The sequence below is a fragment of the Nansenia antarctica genome, assembly GCF_963989245.1.
Source record: "Nansenia antarctica genome assembly, chromosome: 4".
Classification (NCBI taxonomy): domain Eukaryota; kingdom Metazoa; phylum Chordata; class Actinopteri; order Argentiniformes; family Microstomatidae; genus Nansenia; species Nansenia antarctica.
The window spans coordinates 58,683,338-58,705,251 of NC_137689.1; the positions used below are offsets into that span (position 1 = coordinate 58,683,338).

General features: G+C 43.3%; 3 protein-coding genes across 3 annotated transcripts; 2 read left to right on the top strand and 1 right to left on the bottom strand.

Moving 5' to 3' along the window:
* Positions 1-165: 165 nt before the first annotated feature.
* On the top strand, positions 166-5,491 carry polm (polymerase (DNA directed), mu; the record flags this gene model as incomplete). Its single annotated transcript, XM_080529529.1, has 13 exons — positions 166-347; positions 549-771; positions 988-1,086; positions 1,343-1,513; positions 1,683-1,754; positions 1,870-1,960; positions 3,100-3,144; positions 3,313-3,445; positions 3,967-4,069; positions 4,454-4,597; positions 4,715-4,990; positions 5,127-5,210; positions 5,394-5,491. 13 exons carry the CDS (start codon positions 166-168, stop codon positions 5,478-5,480), a joined length of 1,710 nt encoding a protein of 569 aa, XP_080385655.1. The 3' UTR covers positions 5,481-5,491.
* Positions 5,492-15,234: 9,743 nt separating this feature from the next.
* On the top strand, positions 15,235-16,667 carry ved (ventrally expressed dharma/bozozok antagonist; the record flags this gene model as incomplete). Its single annotated transcript, XM_080529530.1, has 3 exons — positions 15,235-15,517; positions 15,958-16,217; positions 16,359-16,667. The coding sequence occupies 3 exons, from the start codon at positions 15,235-15,237 to the stop codon at positions 16,665-16,667; spliced, it is 852 nt and encodes a 283-aa protein (XP_080385656.1).
* A 260-nt stretch (positions 16,668-16,927) lies between these two features.
* On the bottom strand, positions 16,928-19,464 carry h2az2b (H2A.Z variant histone 2b). The gene is made up of 5 exons (XM_080530226.1): positions 19,410-19,464; positions 18,501-18,578; positions 18,159-18,272; positions 17,767-17,896; positions 16,928-17,643 (listed from the first exon to the last, which is right to left on the bottom strand). The coding sequence occupies exons 1-5, from the start codon at positions 19,410-19,412 to the stop codon at positions 17,582-17,584; spliced, it is 387 nt and encodes a 128-aa protein (XP_080386352.1). The 5' UTR covers positions 19,413-19,464; the 3' UTR covers positions 16,928-17,581.
* Between the last annotated feature and the right edge of the window lie 2,450 nt (positions 19,465-21,914).

Here is a 21,914-nt window from a genome sequence, read left to right on the forward strand (position 1 = left end):
ATACACTCTGTGTTTTCAGGGTATTTGTAAATATGTTCATCGTGTAGTAGTTGTAGTAGTTATCACATGGCAGAATGTCATGTTGACACCAACGTTCGATCGTAAGTCACTGTGATGTGGATATCTGATTGAATACGGTCTTCATGCTTAGTGACCATGCCCATCATGGTCCCCTTGAAACGAAGGAGAGGGAACTCCTCCGTGACAGTCGACAACAGCGGCGACAAAGCCAGCAAGTTCCCGCACGTGGTCATCTTCCTCCTGGAGAGAAAGATGGGAGCGAGTCGGAGAGCGTTCCTCACACAACTTGGCCGGAGCAAAGGATTCCGAGTGGACGAGTCATTCAGGTAGGTTTGAGGGAGGACAAATGTCCGAAACTCAGTCCATGCATTGTCTCTTTATCGCTAGTAGTATAGTCCGTCTCCTCGCTTTACACACAGATCTGAAGGTACCAAGGGAGGGGATTGTTTTTGGACCTGGTTTAGCTTCAATCTTCATAACAAACTAAACACATCCCATCTCTTGGGTGCTTTACGTCCCCCGCCTAGCCATACCATCACACACATTGTGTCAGAGAAGAATTCTGGTGATGAGGTTCGCACCTGGCTGGACTTACTGACGGGAGGAGGAGAGGAAAGGACAGGAGAAGGAGAGAGGGGGACAGTGGATGGAAGGTCAGCCGGTTCAGTCCATCTCCTGGACATCAGCTGGTACACAGAGAGCATGCGTGCAGGCAGTCCTGTGAACATTATGGACCAACACAGACTACAGGTGAGTTATCCAGTGGTTCCCAAAGCTCCTCTGCTCTCACCCACAAGTTAACCCACAAGTTAACCAGCCCAGTGTTTCTAACTAGGACTCAGTCAGCCCCTGTCAATCATCTGGGACACAAGTGTTTGTTTTTGTTAGTGCTGATCCCTTCCTCTGCTCAGTGTGTTGAAATGGAGGATGTGTGTGAGTTACATATTGTTTCCCATTGCTACACAGGAAAGTCAGAAGTGTGGTGTGGAGCTTGCAGTGGTCTCGGTGCCTAGCTACGCTTGTCAAAGACGCACCCCTCTACTGCATCACAACACTCTGCTCACAGTGAGTTCTCCTCCTTTCCACGAACCCTACAAACCTCCAAAGTCCTCCTTCTAACCGTCCCTGACATGGGTCCACTTCTGGTGATCCTGCATTGTTATCCTCGACCCTTATCCCCAAAGTATGCGCTCGTTCACTGGATTTAAAACTCTTAAAAATATGTTTTTGAGTTTAAAGAGTTTAATATCTCTTCCCTCCTTCCCTCCCTCCCTCCCCCCCCCCCCCCCCCCCTCTCTCTCTCTCTCTCTCTCTCTCTCAGGATGCATTGGACATCTTAGCTGAGAGTGCAGAGCTCAATGAAAATGAGGGCCGGGGTGTTGCATTCCGAAGGGCGACTGCTGTGTTGAAGTCCCTCCCTCAGCCAGTGAGAAGGGCAGTGGAACTCAAAGGACTGCCCTGTCTGGGGGAGCACTCCCTTATGGTTATCAAGGTCAGAAAATAATCCTTGGTGTGTCTGTCTGTCTGTGTGTGTGTGTGTGTGTGTGTGTGTGTGTGTGTGTGTGTGTGTGTGTGTGTGTGTGTGTGTGTGTGTGTGTGTACTGTCCGTGTTGCTCTTGCTCAAAATCTCTCTCTCTCACTCTTTCTCTCTGTCTCTCTAGGAGATTCTGGAAGATGGTGTAGCTCGGGAGGTGGAGGCCACCAAGCACTGTGAGCAGTTTAAGGCCATGAAGGTGTGTTGAGATCAAGCTGGGTCTTCATGTATTTCCCAACATTCTCTCCATGTGCTCTTTCCTTTGTAATGACTGATTGTGTGTGTGTGTGTGTGTGTGTGTGTGTGTGTGTGTGTGTGTCTGTCAGATTCTAACAGGTATTTTTGGTGTTGGGTCGAAGACAGCAGATCGGTGGTTCAGGGAGGGTATTCATAGCTTTCAGTCACGTGGTTTCTTCCCTAGCAACCACCAACCTGACGGGCAAAAAGTATCATAGCAACATCGCTCAACATGGCGATTTACCGGCTGCCTACTATTTAGACCACCTCACCCATCTTCGAAGAACTATCAAGATACACGACGGTGATAGGAGTGGAGGATCGACTCCATTCAAAAACGTTTGGATTCCATGTCTTCTCCTCTATCCGGACACGTTGGAATTATTTTCCTAACCCCCGGAGAATCAAAGTTATTAACCCGCAAAAGGTGCGTCCTTGACCGGCTTTCTCCGTGAATAACACCGGTTATGGAGGTGGTACAAATACAAGACTATTATTGCTAAATTCACCATCAGTATACGGTCATTTTGAGCCCTTAACCACCTCGCTGACACCCCGAGAAGATATACTTTTAATACGAAACTCGATCAACCGGGCGTTCGGGAGTTCTACCGCTGCTGGACGGAACTCCCGCTGACAGCGGGTCGAGGGGATATTTCTACCCGGGAATTCGCTCCTTGCTGTGTCCACGGTGATAGGAGTGGAGGATCGACTCCATTCAAAAACGTTTCGATTCCATGTCTTCTCCTCTATCCAGACACGTTGGAATTATTTTCCTAACCCCCGGAGAATCAAAGTTATTAACCCGCAAAAGGTGCGTCCTTGACCGGCTTTCTCCGTGAATAACACCGGTTATGGAGGTGGTACAAATACAATACTATTATTGCTAAATTCACCATCAGTATACGGTCATTTTGAGCCCTTAACCACCTCGCTGACACCCCGAGAAGATATACTTTTAATACGAAACTCGATCAACCGGGCGTTCGGGAGTTCTACCGCTGCTGGACGGAACTCCCGCTGACAGCGGGTCGAGGGGATATTTCTACCTGGGAATTCGCTCCTGTGTCCACGGTGATAGGAGTGGAGGATCGACTCCATTCAAAAACTTTTCGATTCCCTGGCTTCTCCTCTTTCCGGACACGTTGGAATTATTTTCCTAACCCACGGGAAATCAAAGTTATTAACCCGCAAAAAGTGGGTTTTGCCCGTGGGTTTTGCCCGCAAAAAGTGCCTTTTGCCCGTCAGGTGGGCGTTTCCACAATGCTGTGACGTCACATGAAAGCTATGAATACATACCCTCTCAGACCTGCAGAGATCAGGACACACACTCAACCGGGCACAGCAAGCAGGTGTGTGTGTGTGTGTGAGCATGGGCTCGAGACAGTTTCCAACTCATTTATTACCAATTCCAATCCCTGATGGGCTTTAAAAGGAATTGCACTTCTCATGGATGAGGGTATTGAATCAAACAGCAGTGTTTTTGTGTCCACCTCTCTGAGCTAGTCTTTCTCTCATAGGTCTTCATTATTATGATGACCTGAACCTGCCAGTCACTAAAGCAGAGGCTGATGCCGTTGGTCAGATTGTGGAGAGGGCGGTCCACGCTGTGCTGCCAGGAGCAGAGATCACTCTGATTGGAGGGTTCAGGAGGTATGCCAGGATTGTCAACCCTAAAGGGCATCTGTGGTCCAGGAGAGTTTAGTCCATGTCCTTTAGAGTTGAAGTATCTGCTACCAATGACAATGTTTTCCAACCTGTGGATTACGGATGAGTAGCTCACTGCAGGGTTCCCGCGCTGGTCGTAAAAAGCCTTAAAGTCTAAAATCCAGCATTCAAACAGATAAGGCCTAAAAGGCCGCACATTTTAGTTATTCGGTCTAAAAATTAGGTGCTAGGTCTTTAAAATTTGATCCTGCAAGGAAATCAGTCTGACCACATCTATTTATGCGGAAATTAATCAAGCTAGAACAAAAAAAAAGCCAATTCGCTGCCTTTTTTGTCTGTATGGCAATGAAATCCCTAATTTCATCACCTCGGGGATGACAAAAAGCTTGACCATATGGTGTCGCGAAGAGGTCTTAAAAAGGTCTTAAATTTGACTTGTTGAAACTTGTAGGAACCCTGTCACTGAGACATACAGTATATCTCTCTGTCTTCCCCACAAACTGCAGGGGCAAGCAGACAGGCCATGATGTTGATTTCCTCATCACCCACCCAGAAGAGGGCAGAGAGGAGGGGCTCATGCCCAAGGTGGTCTCCTGGTTGGAATTGCAGGTAATGGATGCATTCTGTTTGGGTTGTACTGTACCTTGAAACTGGGTCAAAAGGGACTAAAAGCTTTAGTCACAGCACAGAGGAACTTGGGAAAGCACGGCTAATGATTAGAAGAGGCTAAACACTACTAAGTACTTGAAAAGAAACCATAGTGTCTATCTCCAGTTGAACTGGATCTCACCTCGTATGCCATTTCATTGACAATTTTATCTGAAGAGACTTACATGAGTGCATACATTTTTCAGTATAGATGGTCCCAGTGGGAATTGAACCTACAACCTAAGCGTTGTTATAGCCATGCTCGACCAACTGAGCGACAGAGGACCATACTGCTTTATTCTGTCCTCCCAGGGGTGATACTTTTAGATTCTGTCACCCCCCCAGGGCTTTCTGTTGTACCAGAAGACCACCGTGAACTCTTACCTGGAGGCCAAAGACGGTCCTGCACGGCCGTCCTCTAACATGGACCGCTTTGAGAGATGCTTCTCCATCTTCAGACTGATCAAGGACAGGGACGAGGGGGAGACACAAGGAACAACACGGACAGAGATACAGGGAGAGAGACAGATACAGACACGCATAGAGACAGACACAGAGAGAGATATGCAGACACGGACAGAGAATGGCTCACAGACATTCAAACAGACACGGGTCAATGCAAAGACAACCACTCACCCAAACACGCACACAAAGAACAATATAGAAACACAGACGACACAGAGCAATACAGATTCACACACAGACCTCCCACACGTCCAGACCCACACTGCCATGGATGATGATCATGCCCAGGAGGGGACCTTGTTTGTGAGGAAGACTCAGGGCTCAGTGCCTTGGTCCTGGAGGGCAGTGAGAGTGGACCTGGTGGTCTCTCCCTACAGCCAGTATGCCTTCGCTTTGCTGGGCTGGACTGGATCCAAGGTAATCCTTAACGCCCATCCCTCATACAAGCCATTCGGAAACATGTGATAGATGTTGGGGGTAGTTACTTATGTGGCTATTGGCAATATGGCGGGTCTCACTCTCTATCTTTATCTCAATCTCTTTCTCTCTGCAGTTGTTTGAGAGGGAGTTGCGTCGCTGGGCAGGACATGAGAGGGCCATGTCTCTTAGCAGCCATGCTCTGTATGACAGCAAACAGGTGTGCGCGCACACACACACACACTCTCAAACTTTCTCTCACACACAATCATGCACACTTGAATTTCATAGCAAACTTGCATGCTAAACCAGAAGGGCTTACACCTGCACATAGACATGCTGATAACCAAGGTCTGTGGTCTGGTGTCTCCCCCCCCCCCCCCTCTCTCTTTCTCTTCCTCAGAGGTTGTATCTGAGGGCTAATTCAGAGGAGGAGATCTTTGCTCATCTGGGTCTGGAGTATATTCCTCCTTGGGAAAGAAACGCCTGAGTGAAGGCCACAAACTGGCCAACTATCTGTCCCTAGCCAGCCTTGCCAATTCCAGCAGAGGGGGGTGAGAGGCAGCGGGAGTGAGGCAGAAGGAGGTGAGAGACAGAGGGGGGGGGGGGGGTGAGGTAGAGGGGGGAGTTAGGCAGAGGGGGGTGAGAGGTTGGTCAGGGGATCGAGGTGGGGGTTCTCCTTTAATAACAGGATTGCAGACAGGAAACTGACTGGCTTAATGTTCAAATGTTTTTACTCAAATACTGTTCTTTGATTTTATGAGATATTTTATTTAATCAAATATATTTGCCTTAAAAAATTTTAATTGACAGCTGGCATAGCCCTGTATTTGTTTAAGGACGGTTTCACGTCTAATTCTGAATGTTTTATTTAGTTTGAATTGCTACCTCCTTGTCATTGTGTGATTGCTTGTTTGCACTATTGAGAAACAAATGGAACTGTATGTGAATTAAAGAAACAGTAATGATGTAGCATTGTCTTAGCATGTGCTGTATAACATGTGCTGTATAACATAGGCCTATGACAAAACATTTGTCAAAAACACATTTTGCATGACTGTATTGTCCTACTTACTAACCGTCAACTTACTTGTCATTTTGATGTGAAAATCAGGTCAACAGGTGTAGTAGGAGTACTGCATTTCAGAGCATCTGTGTATGGTTCAAATGTATGCACATGGAACCCTTACAACTATCAAGGCAAGGCAAGTATATTTGTATAGCACATTTCATACAACAGGGGCAATTCAAAGTGCTTTACATACCTTATTTAAAAATACAGCAAGAGGAGCATAGACTATCAAGCTGTATGTACTCAATTCATGGTATTATGGTATTAAAGTTTAATTGGAAACAATCATGGCCATTGATTTTATTTACTCTAGGAGCATTTCCACTGTGTGTGTGTGTGTGTGTGTGTGTGTGTGTGTCTGTCTGTCTGACTGACTGACTGACTGACTTCACAGGGGTTGTCAGCACCTCTTCCTAACAGCCTCATTAACCTCTAAATGCCGGCTTAACTTCAAAGGCTGCGTCACTACTCACACCTTAGGATCCTCTGCCATACTGCACTCACACACCCTTCTGGCTCCTGTTTGAACGCAACCGAGGACATTTTGCACTTTCTGCGCCCCATACTGAGAATCAAGGAGAGTAGGCTCGTCCGCCTCTTCAATGTCGTTAAATTGGAATCCCTGGCAGATAGAAACTGCGAGAAATAATGTTGCGATGCAAAACACAGCTCCCAGCTCCACAGTCAGCAGACTGACTGTTTTCTGACAACAGACATATCTGCAACGTAATTTCACCTAGTCTAAACTCTAATTCAGGATATCTGTAATAACATTTCGACTAGGTAGAATGAAAGTTAAAGATATCGCCAATTTGAGATATCAATAATTTAAATTAATTTCAAGATATCTATAACTTAATAATAGATATCTACAATTAAATTATGACTATTCCTAATTCCAGTTTGAGATATCTAAAACATCATTTTGACTAGTCATAATTTCAGTTCAAGATATCTACAACTTCATTCAAGATATCTTCAATTTAATTTAAGATATCTTAAAAGGACAATGTAGATATCTTGAATTAATGGGAATTAAAGGAAGAATTCAGTTGAATAATAGTAAGGAAGACATCATAGCCCAGCTCCAGGCAAGCCTGCAGGAGAAGGAGAAGGATCTTCAAACCCTCAACAACCTGCTGTTTAGTCATGAAGACACCATCCACGTAAGATCAATCTGTCCATCTCACATCAATCTAAATGGCTTCAGTGTCCATGGTGTCCATATGTGAATGTTGTTGTTGTCTTTCATAGACTCTTGAGAATGAGCTGGCCGACGAGAAGATCGACTCAGAGATGATGGTAATGAACCAGCCGTTTCTCTTTTGAGCTGTCCCAGTATAAACAGAGAGTGTGTGCTTATGAATAACTGCATTGATCTTCCTCTCTTTGTCCCTCAGGAGCTTCAGGATGCTCTGAAACAGTCCAGGGAGGAGATGGAAGTGATGAGCTTTGTTCTGGCAGAGAATGACATCAAACTGACGGAGCAGGAGGCCACCATCCAGACACTCAACTGGCAACTGAAGGACAAAGAGGTAACAATCTTCCCCATCACAAACCTTATCTAAAACACAAATATATGTTTGGCCATTTTGTCTACATACATACTTCTTTCAAAGGTGTACACAAGTTCAGTACCACTCCTCACCAGCAGGACTCAGTATTACAGCAGCAGCTGAGAGAGTTCGAGGATGCCTCTGAGGTGATCTCCTCTCTCTCTCTTTTCAGTCTGGATAAAAATCCAGCTCTTGGAGTGTAGCCTAATACAGTAGTAAAGTGTAGCCTAACACATTTGGGAACATGAAGTAATATTTGAATGGCAGTAGAGTTATTACAATAGTAGCCTAATGGCTCCCAAACAATTGTTCTCTTTGGTCACAGAAGGTGATCGTGCCAAGAGAAAAGCCCTACCAGTGCACACCAAGACACTAGGAACACTATAAAACAGACAACCAGTATTATAATAAAATGTTTATTAATAAACATCTCGCTTCATTGACAGGTTTCTCCATCACTCTCCTTTTATAAAGGGGCACTATCTGTGGGGGATGTTTAGTGTACACTTGTTTTGTTTTGTTATTTAGTGTACACTTGTTTTGTTTTGTTATTGTCCAGAGAGCCAGAGAAAAATGCTGTGAGGAGAAGGATAGGGAGATTGATCAGCTCCAGAGATCTTTACTGGAGACCCAAATGAACCCTCCTACCCAGGACAACCTTCTCGACCAACTGGAACTGAAACTCAAGGAGATGGAAGACATTTTGGTTCAAACTCCTGAAAAACATCTGGAGGATAATCATCTGACTGAAGAGAAGCTACAGGGCCAGACTGAGGATGAGATACGGAAAGAGAAGGAGGTCATGTTGGCTCAAACCACAGTAGACAAGGATAGACAGCTAGCAGACTACAAACTCACTGTAGGGAAGCTTCTGACTACCATCACTGAGAATGAACAGATGTTCACGGTAATCAGAATAAGTTGAGTCAAAGCTATAGATACCTCAGACACTATTTGCTAAATATATGTAGATATCTTGTTTCCAATATTTTTTTCCCAAGTAAGCCAGTAACACATTTAACACTTCTCTGTAAAGGAGTTGAGAGAGCATTACAACCATGTTCTGTCTAGTAACACATTTAACACTTCTCTGTAAAGGAGTTGAGAGAGCATTACAACCAGGTTCTGGCCAGTAACACATTTAACACTTTTCTGTAAAGGAGTTGAGAGAGCATCACAACCAGGTTCTGGCCAGGCATATTGAGGAGTGTCAGGACTTTGCGAGAAGGCAGGAGCAGCTGTCCACTGCACAGACCCACATATCTGACACACTGCAAGAAAAGTGCTCTGAGCTCTGTCAACTTAAAGAACATCTGGCTAAGAGGGAAATGATTATAGAGGTAGGTTTATCTCCAAGTCTTGTGTCTATATCACAGATTGTAAAAGAAACACAAGGGGAATTATTTTGATAAAATGTACAGTAGACATAAACCCTAACAGACCTATTGACAGTCTGGTCGAGTTTCCTTTATTTGGTTGGACACTCACTATTATCTCACTGACATGGGTCAGGGCCTGAAAGAGCTTGCAGTCCAGAGAGAGATGGGTAGGACCAAACCATGGGAGAAAGAGACTTTAGAACCCAACTACACCACCCCAGAGCTCCATACATCTCGAGAGAACAGGGAAGGTGAGTGTCTGTAGTCCGGGACTGGCTGTGCAGCATCTCTCTGCAGCTGATCCTGACCTCTTTATGAATTATGTCTCTCCTCTTTCTGCATCTCCTTCTCTTGTTCTATGGTCCACCATCCCTCCTATCCTATTGCCTCCTCAATCCAACTTCTTCACCCTGTCTGTTTTTGCTCTCTCTCTCTCTCTCTCCTCTTCTAGTTGACGTTGGTTCTGCCAGGTGTGACAGGTATCTCCAGATCCTGCAGAGAGAGAATGGGAGCCTGCTGGACAGAGTGGGGGCCAGTGAACGCTTCAACGAGAGAACCTAGGTGCAACCTTTATAGTAATTTCAGGAAAACATTTTGTTATCAAATCCCTTAGTTGAATGTTATGTCAGTAAATACTGTAACAATGTTTGGTTTCGTTGGTGTCCTTCTGATGATGGACCCAAAGCAGTGCGTGCTCATTTATGCAGACTGAGAATCCTGCATGGTGTGCTGTGTTGGTTATAAAGCAGACTGCTAATACTGATAATACAACACACTGAGGGAGGAGAGAAAGAGACAGAGAGATGACCTCACGTATGCACTGGACAAGAACGGGGTCTTAGAGAGTGCCCTCTCCTCCACACAGGAAGAGATCAACAGGTAGGTAGAACCACAGGTAGAAATACAAACCTTTTCCTAGGCTTCTATGTTAAAATGTGTCATTAGGAGATTTTGTTCCTATCTAAGGTTGAAAGGAGAAATGGATGCCTACCAGAAGCAGCTTGCCCACAGCCATGAGCTCCTAAAGATGTTGCCTGTGGAGAAGCAGGAGTCCAAACAGTTGAAGGCTCCTACAGTCAGCCCATACAGGTAAGGACCAGCAATGCTCTCCCTGTAGTCATTCCTTATAAATGTTTTTAACTACTGATTCTATTAAACTCATAATGGCTTCTTTCTTTCTCATTGTAGACTCCCCAGACAATCCCAAGTTGAGTCAACTCAGCTCTGAGATCCAGAAGATAAAAGCTCAGCTCACTGATAAGGACGTGCTGCAGATGAAACACACAGAGGAAAAACCTCTGGAGATTATCAACATCAACTATGTAGAGTGTGGAGCTTCCGGGCATACAAGAAAAAACGGATACAAGTAAGGACTCTGGGATGTGTCTGTCATAAGGAGTCAGTGTTGGGGAAACACCTCATACTGTTGCTCTTGAAAATCTTGTAAATCTTATGAACTAGCACTGAGAACTGTACAAGGGTTTGAATAAAGATAGACGATAGACCATGCTAAGAAAGACAATGACAACATCTCACAAAGCAGCCGGAGCATGGTGTTCTGTCCATGCTATGCTCTGAGAAGATTCTCCATGTCACTGCCCAGAATGATGACTACATCACCCTCCAGAGGCTGATAGCAGAGATGTTCATTTATTTAAAAATTAAAACAAAACAAAAGTAGGCTAGTATAAATTAGTAGGCTAGTATAAATTAGCTAGTATAAATTACGCACATTTTTATAATAAATTATGTCACACCAAACTCAGTGAGACAGGAATAGTTGAGGGGGGGAGGCACCAGTCAGACAGTCAGACAACTTGTCTTGAGTACAAAGATATGAATATGTGTGCAAATCAAGATCATAAATATTACAAAAATTAGTGTTTCTGTGTGTGAGATAGTGAAGGTGTGGCCGCCCGCCATCCTGTCCGCCTGTGTGGTGGGAAATGGGGGGTGGGACATGGGTGGGGCATTAGTTTTCCTTTATGGTTCCTGATCCCCATTGGCACGTCACCTTTTCTCACACCTCACATGTGAAACAAAAGTTTCTGAGTGGGAGGGAAATGGAGCGACACCCTCCTGTTCTGAGAGGAGCAGTGGAGACTGCAGGTCTATGGGAGTCTGTGTGTGTGTGTGTGTGTGTGTGTATGTGTGTGTGTGTGTGTGTGTGTGTGTGTGTGTGTGTGTGTGTGTGTGTGTGTGTGTGTGTGTGAGATACAATATATTTAGAATATAGATGGAGTAAAGAAGAGATTATCTATGGGACCAGACTACATGCCTGTACTTTTAGGGCGTTTCATGACCAATAAAGGCAACCTTCTCCCTTCTCCACCCCTTGTCTCCTCCTCCCCTCCTCCATTTGATCATTGAGTCACCATGCCTGTTTTTCCTACAGGACCAGTCCCACTGGCCTCATCAAAGCCCCAGGAACCTTTGAAGGAGCTGATAGGAATCAATAGAGCAGGAGAAGACAAGAGGTCTAACTGACCACGGTACAGACAGGGCGGGCCACTTGTGGAGACTACAGAACAGGTTAATAATGATTAGGCTTTGTCACATTGATCTTTATTGATATGTATGTAGATATTCATTTACTGACAGCATATTCAAACACAGACATTTATTAGGTTCAAGTAAATGTATTATGTATTATATTCAGCACCCCCAAGTACCTACCGCTGCCTTTGGGTCTGCTTCCTATCGGTGAAATTCTGAAACTTTGGATGTATTTACATTTTGTAGAATAGTAATGCGCCAAACATTCTACTTTTCTTATGTCTTTTTTAATATTTAATTTATTGTAGGCCTATATACTTTCAAATCAAAGTAAAAAAGAATCAGCTTCCGGTCATAACACTAGAATGAGATGAAGAGGGCCTTAAACCGGATTAAATCATTACTAACTATCTAGAATTATTTCTAATCAGTTTATTTCTGGTCAGTTTGCAGTTTCTCCCCTGAGATAGAATATCCAGTTGATCCTAGATCTGTACTCAGAGACAACTTCCCAGAAGGAATGACATTATGTACTCCCATCCAATCTGACCCTGGATCAGCTGTTAGTGAGTCAACTTGGTGGGTGTGTGACTGCCTACTCTGTGCCGTTCTTGACCGTGCTTGAGGGGCTCGAGGTGTGTTTGTGTCCATAACAGAGTAGCAAACAGGCCCATTAGAGATGAAAGTGTCTGAATGGAACCAATCAAAGACAGGCACAGCAGGAGACTGTTACCCCACAGACAGCAGACAGCAGCCTGGGCCTGGGGCTGAGGGGGTTGAGTGACACCTTGTCTCCATAGATCCAACACACACACACACACACACACACACACAGGAATTTACACACACACATGCTCAGTGATTATAGTTAAAACACCAAAGGATCATGATCAGTTGTTTGTTTACTCACTCATATCATATCTATATCCCTATCTCTCTTTACTTTGCCCTTCGTCTCACTACTGTAGAGTAGGATGGGTATCAGCCTAGCCCCCCGTCCCCTCCCCTGTCCCCCCCATCTCCCGTCCTGATCAGTGATAGTGGGCTGGGTGCTGTGTTCTTTGATGTGGGGTCTGTTGAAGGAGTGAGAGAGAGACAGAGAGGCAGAGGGACAGAGACAGAGAACAGACAGGAGCCTGTCTTAACGGAGCTCAGGCAGACGGGAGGGTAGGAGACGGCACGGCCATCTCCCATACCACTGCAATACAGATGCCATGAAAGATCTGATTACACTGGGGTGGGGGTCTGTGTGTGTGTGAAGATTGCTATTAGTGCAAATGGTATGTAGGATTTTACTAAAAGTCTGAAACAAGGTTTGATAACTCCCTCTACAAAAAGTTTGAATTAGGACTAGACCTACATAATGAGAAATAAGGTTGACACAATTAACCTGTATGTCAACCAGAGAATTTAGAAAATGAATACTGAAAGTGAAATAAGTCTACTCTTGCCTATCATAATTGGCACTGTCAGTCATCACTATGGATCTTTTATCATTGTATCTATTCTAGATTATTCCTGTTGTCCATCATTTGATGTAATAAATTAACCAATATCATAGCTCTGTCATCTTCTTGATCCATCCTGTACTACAGTACAGGCCAAAAGTTTGGACACACCTTCTCATTCAATGTGTTTCCTTTATTTTCATGACTATTTACATTGTAGATTCTCACTGAAGGCATCAAAACTATGAATGAACACATGTGGAATGATGTACTTAACAAAAAAGTGTGAAATAACTCTAAATATGTCTTATATTTTAGATTCCTCAAAGTAGCCACCCTTTGCTTTTTTGTTGTTAATACAATAAAATGTTGTTGTTGTTAATAAAATATATAATAATAATATATTATATATATATAATAACGTATTATTATTAACACATATTATATTTAATATTATTATTATATATTTTATTAACAACAAAAAAGCAAAGGGTGGCTACTTTGAGGAATCTAAAATATAAGACATATTTAGAGTTATTTCACACTTTATTGTTAAATACATAATTCCTATGTGTTCATAGTTTTGATGCCTTCAGTGAGAATCTACAATGTACCAAATAGTCATGAAAATAAAGGAAACGCATTGAATGAGAAGGTGTGTCCAAACTTTTGGCCTGTACTGTATATGAAACTGAACTCAAATTTGATCCGAAAATGTCAATGAAATGTTGCCAAATGGGCAATTCAGTTCGGGTAAGGTTTGAAGGTTTGAGACTGGAGTGGGGCCTGACGATCAGTGTTTATTCTTTGCCCCATTGGCGCCGCGGATCCCTGTCAGTTTCTGCCTCTGTCATTCAAACCAAACAATTGTTTTACTTTCAATGCTAAAATAGGGATCAGGGGATCATGTCAATCGGTGTTCTTTATGGGCGATAACGCGCAAAACGGTCTCTCTGAATTGAGTAGCCTATCTCTTCTGTCCATGGCTGGAAGTGGGGCGAATGAGAGGAGCGTATTACGTGGGGTATGTAAAGTGAGTGATACATTGTGTTAGGGATTAATCGGCTCAATCACAAACTGTCCCATTGATAAGATAATGAAAGCGTTTGAAACGGTGAATCGATCCGGGGATTGCATGCGCGCTATCTCTCCGCCGCCAGACGGCTGTCTCCGCGCGCAATGGCGCTCCGTGGAGTAGTACTGTCATTAACGGATACCGGGCACTTCAAACACACACGGCACTTGGATACATCCACACCTGAATGAGAAGGTCGAGGAACTGTTTTCAGAGACAGAAATCACGTTATGTAGGCTACCCATTCGCAAATAATGGTAGACTAATGTTTTTAAATGATATCTTAAGTTTTATGTTGTTGGTTGTTGGCATGTTCTTCAATTGTCCTAATTACGATGTAATTATTATCCGTTGGGTCCACTGGTTATACATGTCCCCTGTCTGGCTCCCTATAGCTCTTGTGGGGACTGATCCAATAACAGACTGATAATTATTGAACAATCAATGCCTTTACCTTCATTATAGGGATCAACCAGATGAGCCATTATTACATTATGTTAAGCCAATCAATCAAGCCAGTTACTCATTCAATATGCAATTAAGGTATAGACAGGGTTTTTAAAAAACAGAATGAAAGACATGAACGTTTTGATTAAACATAAAGTAAGAGTAAATATGTTATTTGAGAATTGAGACATTTATTTTGTTATTTCACAGACACACACGCACACGCACACACACACACACACACACAGACACACACAGAGATGAGTAGCTGGGGCTGTAGTGAGAGGGGAGGGGAGGACAGTAGTGGTATGGGGCGAGGTGTGTGTGTGTGTGTGTGTGTGTGGGGGGGGGGGGGTAACCTCTCCAGACTCACTGGAGCCAGTAGGTAATGGCCTCATTCAGGCCGATTGAGACATCTTAATTACTGCAGTTGTGAAAATTCAAGGAGGAGGGGAGGGAGGGAGAGGAGGATGTGTGCTTTGATCCTGGGCTGAGTGAGTTGTAAATGAGGAGGGATGCCTTGCATAAATACAGACCCATTTCTAAGAGCACAGATCATTACTTTCCAAACAGGACACTGAGAGACACTGAGAGATCTTACACAGACATATGCTGGATTTACTGGACACAGAGGAGGATTTTCTGCATCACTGGACCCAGAGACACCTCCTTGCTTTTTTTTTTTTTTTTTTTCCAAAGAGTTCTATAAGGACACGTTTTTCCATCTTATTCCAAAACTTAAACCATTTGTTGGATTTCTCCTCTCTGACCATGAGGGGACATTTCTCAATTGAGTGGCTGGCCCAAAGTAGCCATGGGTCTGGTAGAGACGGCCTCTCTGCCCCCTCCTGCCCCAGGACCTCAACTGAACCCAGCACCTCTGGAACACACCCAGAGAGCCTGCCTGGGTTCTACTGCCGACAGAGACCTGAAAACCAGGAGAGCCAAGTGAGGAGAGGCCAGGGGCTTGAACCACACAGCCACCCCAACCCTGCTTCCCCTGAAATGGGCACACAACTCCAGAGAAGCCCCCACTCACTCCATAACCAACCAGGTAGGCTTACTGTCTCTCTCTCTCCACTTAATGAACATATTGAAGATATCATATGATATCATATCATATCATATACCACATATCATATGTGGGGAAGTTGATTAAATGTAATGGTTTTATTTACAGCGGCTGAGCTATACAGAAGTTGTTTATATAGATTTTGAGACGCATTATTGATTGTTGGAGATGGAATGCCCATACATGACTGCTTAGGTAGTAGAGCTTAAGAGTGGTTAAAGTAGAATCAGACTGGCATTCCAATGTTTCTATACTAATTCTCTTTATGCCACCATGGTGGTGGACAACACCTTTTAATGGGGTATTTATTTTTTATGGATGAATTACATGATTGTTCCAGCTTCCTCATTTAGTTAGTTGTCACATGTTTTAGATTGTAGATTTAAAGCAACATTTTAATTGAAATACTTTCCTCTCCCCAGTGGCTGAGACGGGTTTCAGCAGTGCGACAGAGGAGGAGACATCAGGGTACGAGAGTGAGGGGGGGCGCTCCCTCTCCCCCACAGCCCCCCTGGATGGCATCTCCACTACTCCTCCATCTCCCCCTTCAGGCCGGCGGCCTCGTACAGCCTTCACAGCCGAGCAGATCAGCAGCCTGGAGAGAGCATTCAAGAGGAATGCCTACCTGGGAACACAGGACAAGGCAGAACTCTGCAAGAGGCTCCACCTCTCTGATAAACAGGTAAACGCTGGCACACACTCAATAAATGCACAGCTTATCTCAGTCGTCGTGACCACGTTCACAACTTTTATTCCCTCAGTATTAGGGGGACAGAATTGTGAACACTGTCTCTAACTCCTCCCTCCTTATCTTTCCCTTCAGATCCGTAACTGGTTTCAGAACAGGCGCATGAAGCTGAAGAGGACTGTGCAGGACGCCTTGGCTCAGGTGGTGCTGCACTACCCTGAGCTGCAGCAGGGCTACCGCCCAGGCCCCTACCCAAGCTACCACCCCCACCAGGCACAGGAGGGACCCACAGCTGCCACCTATCTGCACTACAACCCCACCACAGCCACTTCATCGCTGCCTCTGGACTCTCTCTACCAATACGCCAATCTCCCAGGACTGGTGCTGCCTCATGGGACAGCCCCACTAATCGGGTCTTACCAGCCTTACCATCATCAGTATTAGGACACGATTACTTTAAATGTAACTACTGCATCTCAATATTCCGAAGAGGGCTTCCTGACCTTTGAAATGTATCCCACTAGTGTTCAGTGGCTCTCTCTACTAAAGAGATTACTCGATAAGTTATGTTATATCAGGGTAGAGTGCAATAATGAACTTAATGATTTTTTCTTCTTTTTATTGTTGTACAGTTAAGTGCTATTTAAATACAAAACGTTAAATAATTTTAGAGGATCCTTGTGTATATCCTTGTGGGTGCTGTACTTAAATGTTGTCATAAAAATTATAAAGATAGTACTGTCTCAATTTCATTACTATCAGATGCTCATGGTTCCTACCATTGACATATTTGGTGGTATTGGGTAAAATAAAATACCAGCATTTACTTAAAGATAGATAGATTTGTTGTGATAAATAAATAAAATACTAAAGACTTAGGGAGGCAGGCTAAAAGATCTATAGTATTCTCCTACAGTACATTGACAATCCTTTTTTAAAAAGATAACATGTTGCAAAATACTGTACAGAATTGTAAAATAATTCAATCAATATTGTAGTGAAAAGAAATGAAAACACATTTAATGTTTTTTAAATTGTTAACATTTTAAGGTATATAAAACACTTTTGGAGCAAAAATCCAATCAACAAAAATTATTGCAGAGGATGACAAGAACTTCCAATAAGCGTTTGTCCATTTATGTACAAAATGTACACACGTTTTTTTAAATAATAATGTATCCCACTAAATAATTCTGTAAAAAAAAAAAACTGTCCACAACATTCTCCTCTCTCATTTAAAACAGTTTAAATCAACACATTCCTAAAAAGACTACAACTACTAGTACAAAATTACCAGAACAAATACGTGAAACACAACATGGCTGCCCATTCCTTCCTGGTGGCTGAGGTCACTTCTTCTATGCAGTCTTTTGCTGGCCCTTCTTCCCAATTAGTGACTTGTGGATATGAGGAATCACTCCTGCAGAGAAGTGATAGGGACATTTAGGAGTTTACTTATTAGGTATAGAAGAACAACAGAGCTGCACCCCTCAGATCCAGAAGTAACCACCCACAACTACCTCGGTGTGTCTTGCCAACTTACCTCCTCCTGCAATAGTGGCCTTGATGAGTGAGTCCAACTCCTCGTCCCCACGGATGGCCAACTGTAAGTGACGCGGAGTAATGCGCTTTACCTTTAGATCCTTAGAGGCATTCCCAGCCAACTCCAACACCTGAAACAAAGTAAAATACAGCTTCATTCATAATAATCTATGGGCATACTGCTTATTCATGAGCACCAGCCTGAGTTGGGTGCTGCAATGACTAATCTGTCCTAATCTGTCCTAAGTAATTATCTGTTAATGGTTGGTTGGGGGCAAGTTGAGGTGATTGATTAGAATGCCTAGTTAGCTCTCCTTATGAAGCACATTGTCCATGGAGTAACACCATACTCTGCTTTAAATGGGTAAATGAAAAATAAATAAATGAACAGACCTCAGCAGTGAGGTACTCCAAGATGGCGGCACTGTAGACAGCTGCTGTGGCCCCCACTCTGCCATGGCTAGTAGTACGGGTCTTTAGGTGTCTGTGGATACGGCCCACTGGAAACTGGCCAGGAAGAACAAACAACATGCTTAGAAATGTACAGTAAACCAATGACGAGATAGAAACTGAATGAACAAAATATTGACTGTCACACGTGTCCAATAATGTTACACATTTCCAAGGAGGTCCAACCCTAGACTTATATATGGGTGACAACAAGCTGTATGTTCAGTGGAGCAAAATTCACGTGATGTGGCTATCAGAGCCGGGAGGGGAGAGATGGCTACATGCCTGGAGCCCAGCCCTTTGAGAGCGGGAGACTGATTTTGCCTTGGTTTTGCCACTGTCCTTTCCAGCTTTTCCTCCTGCCTGCAAAAAAGATACATATACATTTTTCTTAGAGGTAGTGGGAAAGTCTAGAGCCCAGACGAGACCAGAGCTGTGCCAATGTGAGATACAAACAAAATAGCCTAGTTAGTGTAAAAATATATGTTTATCAAATACCATTGAACTGAAGGAATGTCCAGCAAATCGAAAAAAGCCCATGCATTGCAAGCTGTCATCACAACCAGCTAAATACCTCCCGCCAACAGCATCATTGTACCATTTCCGGCACAGTTGTTGTATTATTCATTCTTTAATCTAGTATTGTAATTGCTTAAGTAATACATAATAATATTGTATTGGCTGTGTGAAATACATAAAACTGAACTAGGAGTGCCTACTTACACGTATAGCCTGGTTGGATATCACACAGGCAATAACATATTGGAAACTCCTAGCTAGCGCCCGTAGCCTACGCTACTGTAAACACGGCCAAGTGGTCTCTGAAGCACCAATAACTGTCATTTCTTCGCTAAATAACCTGGCTAGCAGCCACTCTACTTACACACTGAGCTAGCTTTGTGTGTAGCTTTACTGTGAATACATAAACAAGAAAGGACCGCATGTGTGTTGGTGATTATAAATGTTTGAATTAACCATCAAAACGTGGCGGATGAGTGAATCTAGATGGCGCTCTTTCGTTAGCTTTCGAGAGTGACAAGACACGATAGACGACGGTCCAACCTGCACAATCTGGCAAATATGTAATTGCTGTTCTTACTCGACAGTTTTTTGTGTTCATATGTATTACCTTGCATATTTAGGATTTTTTGGTACAAAATAAAGTGCACAGAGTGAGTAAAAGAAACATCTCACCATATCGCCGGTAGTTCTCGCTCTCAAAAAACTGAACCAAACAATAACCCAAAGAGCTCGAGCTGATAAATGACGTGGAGATGTCGGTTGGAGCGGGAACCAATAGCACATCTCAATGCTGGTTCTATATCACTAGCCTCACCCAATGACGTTATGGTTTGTACGGTGTTTACCCATTTCTGCAACTGGATTGGACATTGAGGCTGTGTTCGGAATAGCGTACTAGCATACTGCATACTAGCATACTCAATGAGTATATACTGCATACTACCTACTAAAATATACGTCATATCTAGTATGAGTAGTATGCTAGTACGCTATTCCGAACACAGCCTGAGTGAGTGGAATACCAAAGACCATAAAGGAAGGGATCCACATTCTAGTGCACAAAAAAGGACAACATATAGAATGTAAAAATATAAATCAAGGGATTTGATTTATCATATGATTTATGAGAAATGACATGAATTTCTGTCATTGTTGCTTAATGTATCCTCAAATATCTAGAATGAATGAAAACAATTTGCATTGACCTTTAAATATGACAGAATGAATGATAATCCACATATAACTTCTCTAATGATTTCTTGCACTATCTCACTCCATGTAGGCCTACAGTGGGTTCGGAAAGTATTCAGACCCCCTTAAATCTTTCACTCTTTGTCATATTGCAGCCATTTGCTAAAATCAATTAATTTCATTTTTTCCCCTCGTTCATGCACACACAGCACCCAATATTGTCAGAAAAACAGAAGAAATTTTGAAATGTTTGCAGATTTATTACAAAATAAACACTGAAATATCACATGGCCATAAGTATTCAGACCCTTTGCTGTGACACTTGTATATTTAACTCAGGCGCTGTCCAATTCTTCTGATCATCCTTGAGATGGGCCTACACCTTCCTTGGAGTCCAGCTGTGCTTAATTATATTGATTGGACTTGATTGGGAAAAGCACACACCTGTCAATAGAAGACCTTACAGCTCACAGTGTAAAGTCAGAGCAAATGAGAATCACGAGGTTGAAGGAACTGAGAGACAGAATTGTGGCAAGGCACAGATCTGGCCATGGCTACAAAAAAAATTCTGTTGCACTTGTTGTTCCTAAGAGCACAGTGACCTCCATAATCCTTAAATGGAAGAAGTTTGGGACGACCAGGACTCTTCCTCGAACTGGCCTCTCCTCAGTGCAAAACACATGAAAGCCTGCATCGAGTTTGCCAAAAAAAACACCTGAAGTACTCCCAGACTCTGAGAAATAAAATTCTCTGGTCTGATGAAACCAAAATCGAACTTTTTGGTCTTAATTCTAAGCGGTATGTGTGGAGAACACCTGGCACTGCTCATCACCCGCCTAATACCATCCCTACAGTGAAACATGGTGGTGGCAGCATCATGCTGTGGGGGTGTTTTTCAGCTGCAGGGACAGGATGACTGGTTGAGGAAAGATGAATGCAGCCAAGTACATTGATATCCTGGACAAAAAACATTTCCAGAGTGTTCACGACCTCAGAATGGGCCGAAGGTTCACCTTCCAACAAGACAATGATCCCAAGCACACAGATAAAATAACGAAGGAGTAGTTTCAGAACAACTCTGTGAATGTTCTTGAATGGCCGAGCCAGAGTCCTGACTTAAATCCAATTGAGCATCTCTGGAGAGACCTGAAGATGGCTGTCCACCAACGTTCACCATCCAACCTGACAAAACTGGAGAGGATCTGCAAGGAGGAATGGCAAAAGATCCCCAAATCCAGGTGTGAAAAACTTGTTGGATCATCCCCAAGAAGACTCATGGCTGTATTGGCTCAAAAAGGTGCTTCTACTAAATACTGAGAAAAAGGTCTGAATACTTATGGCCATGTGATATTTCAGTGTTTATTTTGTAATAAATCTGCAAAAATGTCTACAAGTCTGTGTTTTTCGAACGAGGAAAAAAATGAAATTAATTATTGCTCATGGCTTTTATGTGTATTGCAGTACTACAGCAAGGGGCTCTCCTGATAAGACCATGTCTTCCCTGTGAGGCACATGCTCTGCTCTGCCCTATTGTGCACAAACATCACACTTCAGTCCAGATCGGCTAAGGCTACAGGAGTGAGCAAGTGCTAAATGTAGCTGCTTATTTCTGTCAGAGCAGTTGAGTGGTTCACAATCGAAGAGGTTAAGCAAGCGCTTTGACATGATTTATTTCCCATTCGATTCAGTGAAGACTTGGAACTGTTGTGATGCTACAACTTTGGAGGTGTTGTTGACCATGCATGCTGCAGTACTCAACGGTATCTGCAACGTTGTATCTGTAAGTCCAGGTTGCTGGTGTTTCAGTATGGAAATCCTACACTAGCAACAATAATATGACAAATTAATTATAGTTTATGTTAAATGCACCAGATTGTTTACAATATTTATGTTTTGTTATTAACCGTGTCATAGACGTTTGTGTATAGCCTATGTAAGTACTGGATTCATATTTGTTGTGTCTTGTTATGCTTTAAGACTTTTTAT

What these genes read in the sequence shown, in the direction of transcription:
- h2az2b (XM_080530226.1), bottom strand. An exon ending in TGGAGTACCTCACTGCTGAG is followed by an intron (nt 17,897 to 18,158) that starts GTCTGTTCATTT and finishes ACTTTGTTTCAG; the next exon opens with GTGTTGGAGTTGGCTGGGAA. An exon ending in GGCCACTATTGCAGGAGGAG is followed by an intron (nt 17,644 to 17,766) that starts GTAAGTTGGCAA and finishes ACTTCTCTGCAG; the next exon opens with GAGTGATTCCTCATATCCAC.